The sequence below is a fragment of the Arvicola amphibius genome, chromosome 2 (assembly GCF_903992535.2).
Source record: "Arvicola amphibius chromosome 2, mArvAmp1.2, whole genome shotgun sequence".
NCBI classification, from domain to species: Eukaryota; Metazoa; Chordata; class Mammalia; order Rodentia; family Cricetidae; genus Arvicola; species Arvicola amphibius.
In genome coordinates this window covers 135,766,789-135,780,368 of record NC_052048.2, presented here as the reverse complement: position 1 = coordinate 135,780,368, position 13,580 = coordinate 135,766,789, and the positions used below count along the sequence as shown (strand labels likewise).

The following is a 13,580-nucleotide window of genomic DNA, read 5'->3' as shown; positions in this document are numbered from 1 at the left end:
GAAGATGGAGAGAGACTGGGAGAAGAGGAGGGAGGGGACACTTTGGGTGGGATGTAAAAACAAACAAATGACTATGTGAATATAAGCCACATTTTCACCTAGATCGCAGACATTATGAATCAACGAGTCTCAGGTTTCCAGGTGTGAATGCTCCTACAAACATTCTTTAAAGTTCATCTAGAGTTCCTTCCTTTCTTTGAAATTCAAAAGGCGTTTTTAAGAAAATGTCATTATCAACAGGATAACCTGATACCGCTTAATTACTAAGCTGAGTATTTTGAGGATGCTTGAAAATTTATGTACAAAAAAAATCTCAAAACTGATCCTGATACCCAGGGGTAACAATTGCACACGGGAGTGTATTCCATTTAACACTGTCACAGCAGTCCAGCATCTTTTGAAGAACTGTTGCAGAATAGCACCAGGGCACCAGTAAATGATTGGCTAATGCCAGTGGGTTTCTAGCCTCCACTGATACAAAGGTGAAATATTGTATCCTCTAGTCCCTCCCTACTGTGCCAAGTTTCACCAAGTACCAGAAAGAAGTCCCACCTTAATAATTTATCATTAATCTCTTTCAGGAATGAAGACATTGGCACAGGCTACAACTAGCAATCACAAGAACCATCAACCAACATGCACTTTCTACTTAAAAGCTCAAGGCAACTACAAGAAGAATGGGTGACGAGGACAGACACACCAGATCAAGCAGCCCTTCTGTGAGAGTAGCCCTTCAGCTGGTAATAAGAGAAGGCAACGAGCCTGGTTTGAGATGGAGTAAGTGGTTATAGATATATTGTATATGAGCAGACAGACCTCCAAGGCAAGGCCACATAAGCAAAGAGAGCTAATCAACACTCTGCTCTTTACTGCTGTCATTTGCAGAGAAATGCAGGCTCACAGGGAGAGCTTCTATTTCAGTCAAAACCTCAGGATGCAATAACCAAGCCCTTGATGGGAATAAGAAAACTCGTTTGCCCGCAGTCCTTGTCTCCCCGGTGCAGCCGTCATGTTGCATCAAGAAATCCAAACAAAGCCTCTATTCACACTTCTGCTCAGATTCATCTATAATTCAGTCTACATAAGAACCTGCACACAATGAAACGGCTTTAACTAAGCCATTACACACACTACCTCTGCGCAAAAGACAGAGGCTTTTAAAAACATTTCATGGAGTCTAAGAGTTGCCTGAAGTGAAGTTTTTATGTCCCACTAGCTATTTGAAGAGTAGGACAGTTTACGGTGACAAGAAAAGTGCGACCAGAAAAGTTACTCTAACACAAAGGAAGGAGTGGGGGAAGGAAGCTGGAAGAATTATGAAATCTCAATTTCTGACACTAGTAACACTGAATATTTCAAGGCCCATTCATAAAAAAATAAATCCCTCTTTCATAACACATTCATACCCAGAAGAACGTTTATTAAAATGGATGAGGCGATAAGAGATAGAGTTGTAATGGAAATGGAGCATGCAGTTAAAAGAAAGTGAAAGAGACCTTTCCAGGGAGACGCCAGGCTAAGGGAACAGGAGCAGAGCAGCCAGGCATCTGGGGAACAACACAAGATTGCATTTCATCTTCTCAGTGATAGCACTTACGTCTCTCACAGGTAGGAACCTCCCCCAAGCAAGAAACAGAAAAGGCGTGGGGCTGAACGACTCCCACCACATGCTGTATCCCTGGGCATCTATCTGGATGCATCATTGTCTTTTGAGGCAAAATCATCATTAACTCAATTCAAGCTACCGACACCACAGAGTGCTGCGTCTCAGCACTGGAAGGCCAATAGCAGTTAACTACCAACAGAAATGAGCCACAGCATTTGGGAAATCTACCTGAAAGTCCAACTGGCATTCCAACAATCCTTCATCGACGCTAATTTATACAGCACAGAGAAACAGTCCTTTGCTGCCCCCGGAGTAGGCATCCAAATGGACTGAACAGCTTTCAAAACCATTAAGAAGGAACAAACTGGATTCTCATCCACCAAACCTGAAGGACGTCTTCACCAAAGCTTCTGGGCTATCCAGTTGTGGCAACTCATCTGCCAGGATTTCCTCCGGGGGTCGGGTGTCCTGAACAATTGTTGGCCGCGGCTTCTCCTTGACATTCCCAGTGAGCCCATCAATGAGGGAGTTCCACAGACAGTTCTGAGATTTAGACCCTAAGAATGAAAGAGAAATGTACAAGTGAATCACAGATAATGGTGTCGCCTTCATCCCCACTCGGGATATGCAAAGGCAGAGCAGAAGATTTAAACATTTCTCATCACTACCTACATCAAAGGGCTCCATAAGATACCTGGCAGGGAATCTGTAGATAAATCAGGAATCTTTTTATTTATATGCAGAAGAAAGGCTAGCTCTAAATAATAGCTGAGCATCATGGATATCCTGTCTCAGTACAGAGGGATCAGCTCCACATGTTAGGTAGTACCCAGTGTATCCATGAAGATGTCTATTCAACGATAGTACTATCGTGTTAGAGAACACAAGGATGTCCAAACACAAGCCTCCTCTATGAACTCAACTTGCCTGAGACCAAGTATTGACACACAGTTCTAAGGAAATACCCCTCCCAAGAGCAGCCATTTCTAGGGACTACAACTCACCATCAAGGTGGTCGATGCTCCACAACATCAAAGTTTGAGTAAGACTATTTTGAATGTTTATTGACTGACAGCTTAGTCTGCAAACATGTCAGACGTGAGCTAAGTGTGAAAGGCAAGCATCAGATAGAAGTGATGCTGCAAATGTAGAGCTGGATTAGCCAAGAGCTCAAGGTCAGCATCAACATGGCAATGTATGACAATACATTATGATAAAAATAGCTCTTACATTAAAGAGAACATTTTGTTGGATCTCATAGAATTAATAATACACCTTGAAGCCACTTAACACTGATTTACTGTGTACTCAGGCTGTTGTTCAACCTGCCTTTGAGAGAAAAATATAACAACCAACCTTTCTTGCCTTGGATTGTTGTAGAATATTATTTTAAGGTGTGTTACTTTTGTTTATGCACTGGAACATTGGCTTAATGATGCAAAGATGTGTTTGAATAAATAAAATTTATCTGTGGTCCAGAGGCTACTAACTGACAGGAAGTAGTAGGGAGGAGCCAGGTGGAGAAAAGTTTATAAAGAGAGGCAAGAGAAACTACAAGGACTTCTTGGGAAACATGAGGAGCCAAGCTAGGTGAGCTGCTTGCTTTTGGGCCTCTCTGGAAAGCAGGAGTCTACCTCAACTGTCGAATCTTGAATTCATTCATAGGACAGAGATTTAGATAAATTCTCTCCTAACTAGGTTTAGTTGATGACCAAAGGTGATGATTAATTCCTTATACCCATTTCTGTTCTCAATCTCCTGATTAAAAAAAACTATTAATGAATGGATATGTACCCTAAAGATTTAAAATAAAGCTGACTGATTCTTTTTCATATATAAAAGTTTAGGTTTGTGATTTCTTTAAGATCCCTTATACGATTACCTTTCAATATAAGTAATAAGTAATTGACCCTTCCTTTATAACTTAAAATGCAGCCTTCTAGTAAAAGACCTGACAAAAACACCTTGCTTGCCACATGGTCAATCTCTAACAAGTTGCTATGGTATGAATGTATGTGGGCTCTTGGGATAATTTGTTTTTCACCTGTAATACATAAAATGTTTAATCCTGTGAGGGAGATGAAGAACATGCTTTTACCTATAATCATTGACTTAAAAATGGAATGCAACTGACTCTTGTACTGCCTGGAAGATTCTGTTGGGGGATAAAGGCTGTGGAAAACAGAGAGTGGGGGGGGGAGGGAGAGAGAATAAAGAAGGAAACCATCAAGAAAGTTTGTGAGTGCCTTTTTCCCTAATCCCCCCATAGAAAAGTTTAGCCTGGCTGATTCCAAGATTCCTATCAAAGCCCTGAGCTGCTGGAGGTTGGCCCCTCAGACAGCAGAAATAGGGTAAACATCGGACATTTGAGTTGAGGAGGCTTTTACAAAATACCCAATACTCTTTAAAACTATCATAGTTATATAGAATATAAATATAGGAAACTAAGAAACTGTCATTGCCAAAAGAAGTCTAAGAGCCATAACTAAGCTGCAAGATGTAACGTTGTGCCCCAAATGGGATCTTGGAGCTTAATATATAATACTATGCAAAAGCCAAAATAATCTGAACATTACTTGGACTTCCGCAAATAATAATGTGTCAATACTGATTTGCTGTTTTTAAGAAATATATTTCATACGAATGTAAGAGGCTAATAGTAGAAGAAACTAGGTTGGGTTCTTTCTGCAAATTTAAAACTATTTGAAAACTAAAATTATCATGAAACTAAAAGTAAATGATTAAATCATAAAAAACTTCATTGAGGAAATCTAGATTTTCCTCATTTATTTCTTCTGAGAGCAGGGCATTTACACAATGACTGCTGACGTACTCTGCTTATGCTCTTCCCAGAAGAAAATGTTTTATTTTTGGTCCAAGAGACTGAGGTAGCTTAGCTTTTAATGCTCCGCCCATGCAGAGGGAATGCCTCGCTAATTGAACAAAGGCTCTTGATGGAGCAGGAGCAATATGCAGAGACAAGTCTGGGGCAACACCAGCTATGCCCATGCATGAAACATGAAAGCAGAGAATAGGCATGTATGCACAGGGCCAAATTTAACTTCTTGAAGACCCAGCCACTGCAGCCCACCACAGCAGAAATGCTGGCTTGCTATGTCTGAAGCATGCATGAAGGTCAAAAGAATGTCACCCATCTGAGAGAAAGCACCTCACAAGGCTCCCTGAACCAACACCCATGACAGCAAACAGCTCACTTAATGACAAGCGCCATCCATGATAATCCCCACGGAATGTCCATCCAAACTGCTTTTACATCAGTCAAGAGCACATTAGGAACAGGAAACAGACTCACAACCCCCTGAATACAGGACAGTTTTCAAAGCCCTAGCCATATAGTTTAATATGATCTGGTCTTATTAATGAAGTCTGGTTCTATGTTAATTGTATGTTAATGAAGTTCTGGTTCCAGGAGAAAGAACAAGAACAGCAGCTGTTACATAAAGGTCTTACAATCAGCTTCCTGGGCATTTCTCTCCATTCCTTCATTTTCTCATTCAATAAACACACATTAAATTTCATCAGTGTGCCAGGTCCCATTCCAGATCCTAACACAGAGAGATCAATGAGGAGCTAGGGATGTGGAAGGAAGCATTGGGAATCTTCAGTGGATCCTATCTAAGCTCCCACCAGTCTTCTTTTAAATTTACTGATCTATCTTTGTAGTTCTGACCGCTAACAATAAGCAGCAATGCACCATAGTTGGGGGGCAAGCAACTTGTGACAGGAGCCCAAAGAAGGCTCACACTCAGTCTCCGGGACTTGGGGAGATCATCAGGGAGACACACAAAGGACATGAGTCTAAGGCCAGAGCAGCGCTGCAACCAATAGGAAAGAACACTTACAACTGCTCAAAGGCTCGAGGGAGGCAGGAGCAGAGATAGAGGAGTGCTTTCCGCAGGAAAATCCAAAGGCTTGCTGGAGCATTTGTAAAGTTCCTTGAATAAAATGACAATAGCCAAAAGAGAGCAAAGGCTATTTAGAAATAAGATTGTGGTATCATGTCCTGCTTTTCAGGGAGGAGACAGAACTCTACAGAGCAGGGCTAAAGGAAGGGCCCTGTGAATACATACAAAGTGAAGAGTGTTATTAGTAAGCGAAATAGCAAAGCTTTATATACATAGATGAATATTCTTAAGTATATACAAACTAATAAAATGCAAAGTAATTTGCAAGCATTAGCAGATTCATAATAGCTTTCTATCATTTTCTTGAGAAGAAAAAGTATCATAAGATCCAAGCCACCCTCTACACAGGTCCCAAGGGGAGATGCAACAGTGTCTCCAAAAGCTACACTGACAGATAAAGACGCAATGACAAGTTTAAAGGCAGATACAGCAAAATCTATAAACAGGAATCCTTTGGTTTTCATTAGCAACTCCCAGCTCACCTGCTGTCCTCTACTAAAGGAAGGAAACAAGACATGCAATGCCCCGGCTTTCCTTGCTGTTATAGCTGGTTTTGCATTGTAATTCCATCCCAATTAAATATAACTGGAACTTCCTGAGGTTATCTCTTTCCCAACAAAACCTGTAAATACTCAATAAGCGAATGCTTTCATCCCTTCAAAGTTCACTTTTTCCCCTTTCCTTTCTTCTTCCTGCTGAAAGCTGAAGTAGCATTTGAGCTGCAGCAGCCATCTTGTGAGCATGAGGTGCTAAGAATTATGACAAAAGCCTACATCATGCAAGGGGAGAAGCATGAGGAAGTGGTAGCTTATTAGGTACAGATGATAAAAAAGAGAGGAAGGTTAAGAGAGAAAAGGGTTTCTGTCTAGGCAGCCACGTAGGTAGCATGCCATCAGACAATTCTGGGGTAGAGCAGCTTTGGGCCCATGGCTAAGGCACACTTTGAGGAGTTGTCTTTCAAGACAGAAGTTCCAAAGCTGGGCATGAGCGACATCTAGGTAAACACTTCCAAGATGGCTGACATTAACATGCTCATAGTATGGAGTAGGAAAAAAAGAAAGGAAAGAATGAAGGCAGGAAAGAAGGAAGGAAGGGAGGGAGGAAGGGAGGGAGGGAGGGAGGGAGGGAGGGAGGGAGGGAGGGAGGGAGGGAGGGAGGGAGGAAAGAAGGAAGGAAGGAAGGAAGGAAGGAAGGAAGGAAGGAAGGAAGGAAGGAAGGAAGGAAGGAAGGACCTTTCAACTGAACTCAAAAAAAGTGAAAATAAGAAAGAAACTTTTTGAGGGAGCATCAGAGACCATTCTGAGGTATTCTATCCATTATCTTGATTAAAATAGCTATGGTTATAGAACTTGGGCTCCATCCTTGAATATTTAACTATAAGACTAGTACTGAAAGTGCCAACTCCAGGATCTCCAGGAAGCTGGTGGGATATGGGAATTATAGGATTGTTTTAAATCTCTCTCTTATCTCTTTCAAAAGACAAAAGATTAACAATGACCCATTTCCATTGAGTAACAGGCAACACAAAATAGGGAGGATTGGGAATTTGTTGCCACCCAAAGGACTCAGGATGGACCAACAGAAGAGGAATTTGTGCTGCCCACAGGAAGAGGGATTTGCACCTGTGCCCCAGTACTTTGGCACAAGGAGCTGAAACATGTCAGGGTTCTGTGATGAATGCTTCAAAACACAGAAAACCTCATGTTCACCCTCACTTTCAAGAGAACATGAAAATGCAGAAAACACAAGGCAGCTACCTCTGGTTCAGGCTTCAGTCAGTCGTGGAAAAAAATGAGCTGGGTTTCCCCTGGTCTTCATTTATATCCCTTCCACAACTACTGTCAAGGAAAAACATTAGTCTTTGAAATGAGTAGAGTGTTGCAGGTATCCTGTGTAGATCACCCAACCCAAGCTATCACGCCTTCATTATCTTGAACCTATTTTATAGCCCTGAAATTAAAGAAAACAGATGGGCAACATGATTTTTTGCCTACAGAAAAAGAACCTTAAGAACCTTATCAAATGAAACGCAACTAATTACTTCCTTGCAGATACTGACAAGTCTTGACAGTTTCCTGTCTATTAAGCAAATTCATTTCTGCTTTCCTGGTGGTCTTAATTATCTGTCTGCCTTAGGATTATTCTCCGTGCTGGATACTTACCTCATCACTATGACAGAAGGTCTGACATAAAGAACTTAAGGTAGAAGAGATTGATTTGGGCTCATGGTTTTGTAGGGTTCATCCATCACAGCAAGAAGGCATGGAAAAAGAACTTACATTATGTCAGACAGGAAGAAGAGAAAGTGAGATATAGAAAGAGCCCATGGCAAGACCCCAGGGACATATCCCTAGTGACTAATTCCCCCAACAAGGGTCCACCTTTTTTCATGTGTTCAATGATGTCATCATATTATTTATCAGATCCATTGCCTCAAATCCCTATGATTTAATTGTTTCTAGAAACACCCGACAGGCACACCAAGAGGTGTGTGCCTCGTGTCCCCACTCATGTCCTCCGCATCTATCAACCAGATCAAATTGACAATCAAGATGAAGCTTTGCATCTTCCAAATCATTGTAACATTTTCCTGGCTTCTTTAACAATTAAATCAACCCACTGATGCATGTTCCCTTTACATTTGTATGCTTCTTTAAAAAATTAGCCTTTAGCAACTCAAAGGAGCCATGCTATCTATCCATGGCTAACATTTGCTACCTTGTCTTGAGGAATTCTTCTATAATTAGGCTAATACCACCTATGGGCCACTTGAATTACCTGCAATACATTCATATACTAGACATCTATGCCACTGAACAATATCCCCAAAGAACTAACTCTATATGCTGTTAAGGAATGAATTTCAAGATATAGTTAAGTGGGAGGGGCAGCGTGCATTAAAATTTATATGCTATTCTTTTTCCAGTAAGAAACAAAAAGAAATAGTTTGGGGCTGGAGAGAAGGCTCAAAGGTTAAAAAGCACTGGCTGCTCTTTCAGAGGTCCTGAGTTCAGCTCCCAGCAACTGCATGGTAGCTCACATCTGTAATGAGTGTGAGATCTGGTGTCCTCTTCTGGTGTGCAGCATACATGCAAGCAGAACACTGTATACTTGTTATGCAAGAAGCCTACTACTAAGTTACTCTGCCAGCCCTAAGAGATCAGTTCTAAGAATACATGAATACACAGACGCTGGAAAAAAAAAATCCTAGACTTGGTGATAGTCATAAGACAATAATCCTAAATTACATCACATGTAGCTATAGATAATTAGCAATGACAATGAGGATGTTGGAAATCAGAGCTTTTATTTTGGAAGGAAAATCACATAGGGATAAAAAAGAGGCATGTGGCTCTCAGTGTGAACACATGACCATAATCAGTAGAAACTGAGAACATGTTTTGTGGACAATTATATTAGTAAATGATGAACTACTATTCCAAAGGGGGAAGAAAACACAAAAATAAAATGTGAGAAATGCGAGCAAAATTAGTTTCAATTTTTTAAATAGAAATGTTCCACAGGTAACAGAGAAAAATCAAGCATGGCCAAGTAGATCATAGGAAACACAGTAAGAAAAGGACCAGGGATGGCCAAACCCATCACAGAAAACACAGCAAGAGGAGGACTAACGATGGCCAAGTACATTGCAGGAAACACAGCAAGAAGAGAACCAGGGATGGCCAAATGCAGCAGGGCTCCAAGGCAGAATTCTCCCTCATATAAAGAAATAAGGCCTTGTGGGGTTCACTCACATGTGCCTATGGGATGGTTTCCATGGGACCACAGAAGCCCCAGGGTAGAAATAGGGCCTTGGGGCAGCAACCAAATCTTGAATTGCTTCTACCATGTGACTTAGGTCCAGGCTCCTTTTAGAAAAAGGATAGGCAGGAGGAGCTTATTTGGAAGTAACCCCAGGAAACTGCAAAAGGCAGTGAGAATAAGTCATGGAACAAGAATGAAGCAAAGACAGATGCATTCGAAATACCCATCGTTGTGAAATCTTCAATAGGTTTGTAGTTTTTAAAAAGAGTATTTTGACATCTGCCCTGTATTTGTGTATTAGACATGTCTCTTCCAGACAGCTGACTAATACCCCTGAGTTGCTCTTTCTTAGTCTATTGCCTCAGTTGTTACCTAACCCTGAAGGAGGAGCCCTCCTGTCTGTGGAGTACTTTTCAAATAAAAGCCAAGAAATCCAGAGCTGACATTCCCCAACCAACTCCCATATTAGTCTCATACAGTCAGCATCATTATTAACTAGCCCTACTCAAAGGTCAGATACTGACAACTGGGAGCATCTCTGATAGCCCAGAACCCATTCCAGACAGGTCAATCTAAGCCCGTTTTTTCCTGCCTTGCCTGTTCTTTCACAGAAAAGCCACAAGGAGGCTCTTACCCATGAATCCGTGTCTTCCTCTGCCACATGACAACCCTAATAACTCCCGTGTCGCCCCAGATAATGAGCTACCCTCCTGTCTTTTCATGGTATCTATTTACCTAGCTGTCTTGTCAATGTCAGTCCTCTGTTGACCGTTGACCTCTCGAGTAAAACAATAATATAATTAAATATATGAAAAATATAGGGCAACTTTCTAGATCCTAGAAAGATCTTCAAAGAAGCTGCGTTAATTTTCTGAATTATCCCTGGGAGGAATGGGAGAAGCAGCATCTTCCTCCAGGCTGCCACTGCTTGCCGGCGGGGGAGTCACTTGGGTAACTCCCTGGCTTTCTTGGTTCTGTCCATACATGAGCATGGGATAATTCCTTCATGGGTCAAGAATCCCTAGAACAAACATCGAAAGACAAGTGCAAGCAGAGGAAAAACCAGAGTTCAGCAGAAGCAAAGCCAGGCCTAGCACACAGAGTCCACAGTTCTGCATCCTAGAATATTAGAATCCCGTTACTCTGCTCTTCCCTAGGAGCACAGTGGGTCTCTGCACTGCTTCATCCCAGCTCAGGCTGGTGGGAACCCTTTGACAACCCTGAGAAAGTGGACGTGAACTGCTTCTCAGTCATTAACGTGGGCAGAATAATCCCCAGGGCCACTGCAAAGTCTTCTCTGACGAAATGAAAGCGAAAACTTCCCCCACGCTGGTTCATTTTTAAGCTGATTTGGAAAGCATGAAATGCTTCTGACTAAATAGAGACAAAAATACAGGAACAGAAGCACATGGGTCTTTTCCAATAATATCAAGAGCCCCATGAGGGAAATCGCAGGTAAACTAAACCTTCAGGTTACCAAAAATAGTGTGGCTCAGGTGCAGAAGGCAAGCAGCTCCACTGGGCCCACTCCATCTCATCTGCTCCTCCTGCCCCCAAGCCCAGCTGTGTGCTCTGCTAACCTACCCATGCTCCCACTCTCTCTCCCCTGTCCCTGCTGTAAATCCTTTCCCTCCCGTACTCCACAGCGACACCTTCCATGTATCCCATAGCACTTCTAGACTGACTATACATCTTTTTGACCCATATACTCCATTAGCTGTTATCTGTAGCCTTAAGCACAGCAAGAGAAGGAACAGTCACACTCCAGTGTGACACCTTCCCGTCCTCTATATGCTGGGAAGTGCTATGTTATCCGGTGGGAACTGCCTTAGTAGCCACTGGACTAATGCTTCCTCAAACGCTATTGAACATTAGCACATTAAGTTTCCTACAGATTGAATAACCTAGATCACAGAGTGAGAAAAAAATGGATGATTTTAACCCACCATTCTCACTTTCCCCATACCGGGGTTCTGGGGGATACATCACACTGCTTATACTTTCACATAAGCACAAACCCAGACACAGGCTGTGGCTTATGAAGAATGGCCAATGTTTCAGAAAGCAGAAAGTCTTTAACACGAGAAATAAGATTCACCGGGGAGATCCTTGTCTTCCTCAGACAGGCCTTGAGGAAGCAGTTTGTAGCTTTAGAGAAGGGAAGTTGGGTACAGGGAGGAGGAACCATGCGAGGTAAGGTGGGAGAAGACAAAGGTGGGAGAAGATAAGGGTGCAAGCCAATAAGAAGAATGTGAGGCAGACGTAACCTCAGATTCATTTAGAATGGCTAACGGAGGTAGCCTAATAAACTGCCGGCAGGAGGAGCCCAAGGTGATACGGTGATTCTATTTCATTCTGACAAACGACTTACCAACTTGGTTCTGGGTTTTTAAAAAATGGATAAAATCTCTGTTGGCAGAGGCTGAAGACTTAGAGTCTTGCAAAGCAGGGAGTAGGGAGGAAATTTAATTCTCCAGAAAGAGAGCGAAAAAATACCTCAGTGGTTACCAAAGCGTCTTCAGTAAGGATTTGTGTCCGTCCTTCCCCTGGGATAAGGTTCGACTCTGGGATTTTACTCACTAAAACTGAAGAGATCATACAGAAAGCAGGAAAGGGAGCAATATGAAAGAGCTGAGCCCCTGACTCTACCAACATCCTATGGGTCTATCTAAAAGTCTAGAACACCTGGAATATCCTCCCAGCAATACCTACGGAGCCTTATTTTTTAAATCAATTAAGCAAGTATACAAAGAAAATAGATTAATATGACATCTGCATATTTTGTTCTTATTCGTCCCCCTCCCCACTGGCCTCTCTGTCCCCTGTCTCCCTCTTACTTGTACCTTTCTTACTCCCTAACCAGCTTCCCTCTGCTGCTCTGTGACACATATTCCAGAATTCCAGTACCTTCCCTACCTGCACAACTTAGGTTCTTAGGCTCTCTTCATCCCTTGTTAAGCTCTCCTTGTAGTTTCATGGTATTTCCCCAACACACACACATGCACTCACACTAAAATCTAGGTTCCACATATGACAGAAAATATGACATTTGCCTTTAAGTCTGAATTATTTTTATTATAAGGATTTCTAGTTTCATCCATTTTTTAAAAAAAATATTTCATTTTTTACATTTGCATAAAATTCCACACTTTATCCATTTATCTGTTGATGAACATTCAGAAAGAACCATATACAATTACAGGGTGGTTCTGTTTCTCAGGTATTGTGACTCCTGCAGCAATCACCATGGATGCACAAATATCTCTGGAGTGGGGAGTGGTGGGACATGGGTTCTGTGAAAGAGGGAATTGGAAACGGATAGAGGGGAAAGTGAGGGATGGAAATGATGTAAACATGGTACCCACATATGTAATTTTTTATCTAAAAATTAAAAAGAAATGTCTCTGAGGCAGGATTTAGCCCTTTAGGTATAAAATCGGGAATGGTACAGCAAGGTCACATGCAGGGCTATTTTTCATTGTTTTAAGAAGCATCTGTATTATTTTCCATCATGGCTGCAGAAGTTGACTTTCTTCACAGTATGTATACATGGGCTTCTCCTTTCCCGCATTCACACCAGCATTTGCTGCCATGGCTTTCCCGATGACAACCATTCTGATAGAAGTGATGTGTAATCCCAAAGAAGTTTACTGCATCGCCCTGATGGCTAGGGATGTTGAACACTTTTTCAGGTCTTTATGAGCCAGTTGTATCTTTTCTTTTGGAAACTGTCCAGCTCAGTAGTTTATGTATTAGCTGGACGTTTTTTCTAGTATTTAATTTAGGCAGTTATTCTTATATTCCAGACATTAGCCAACTGTCTGACATGTAATGGGCAAAGACCCCCCGCCCCGTATTCCACGGCAGTTGTTTTCTTTGATGTACAAAATCATTTTAATTTCACTTAATCCCATTTGTCAATTCCTGGAATTACTTCCTGTGCTGTTGGCATCATTTTTAGAAAGTCCCTGATTAGACCTATATCTTGAAGTTTTGGTTTCTTTTGTATTTTCTCTGCTAGTTTCGAACTTTAAGGCTTGTAATAAAGCCTTTTGTCCATCCAGAACAGATTTTTGGCAGAGTGAGAAGTCTATCCAGTTTTACCAACATTATGTTTTAAAGAAGCTGTCATTTACCAAAGTATGTTTCCAACATCTTTGTCAAAAATTATGCGGCTAGAAGATATCATGTACTTCAGACACAGGACTCAAGAGGACCCTGAGCTCGACCTGACCTGAATACCTCCTCCTCTGAGCACTAGTTTTTATGGGACCAGAAGATAC

General features: G+C 41.7%; 1 protein-coding gene across 1 annotated transcript in view; it reads right to left on the bottom strand.

Annotated features, from left to right (window-relative positions):
* The window catches only part of Pde1c (phosphodiesterase 1C), a 446,197-nt gene that overhangs the window by 333,892 nt on the left and 98,725 nt on the right, over window positions 1–13,580 (bottom strand). Inside the window, exon 3 of the mRNA XM_038319212.1 lies at window positions 1,992–2,163. Within this exon, the coding sequence (XP_038175140.1) occupies window positions 1,992–2,163 (172 nt within the window). The remainder of the gene's footprint in view (window positions 1–1,991; window positions 2,164–13,580) is intronic.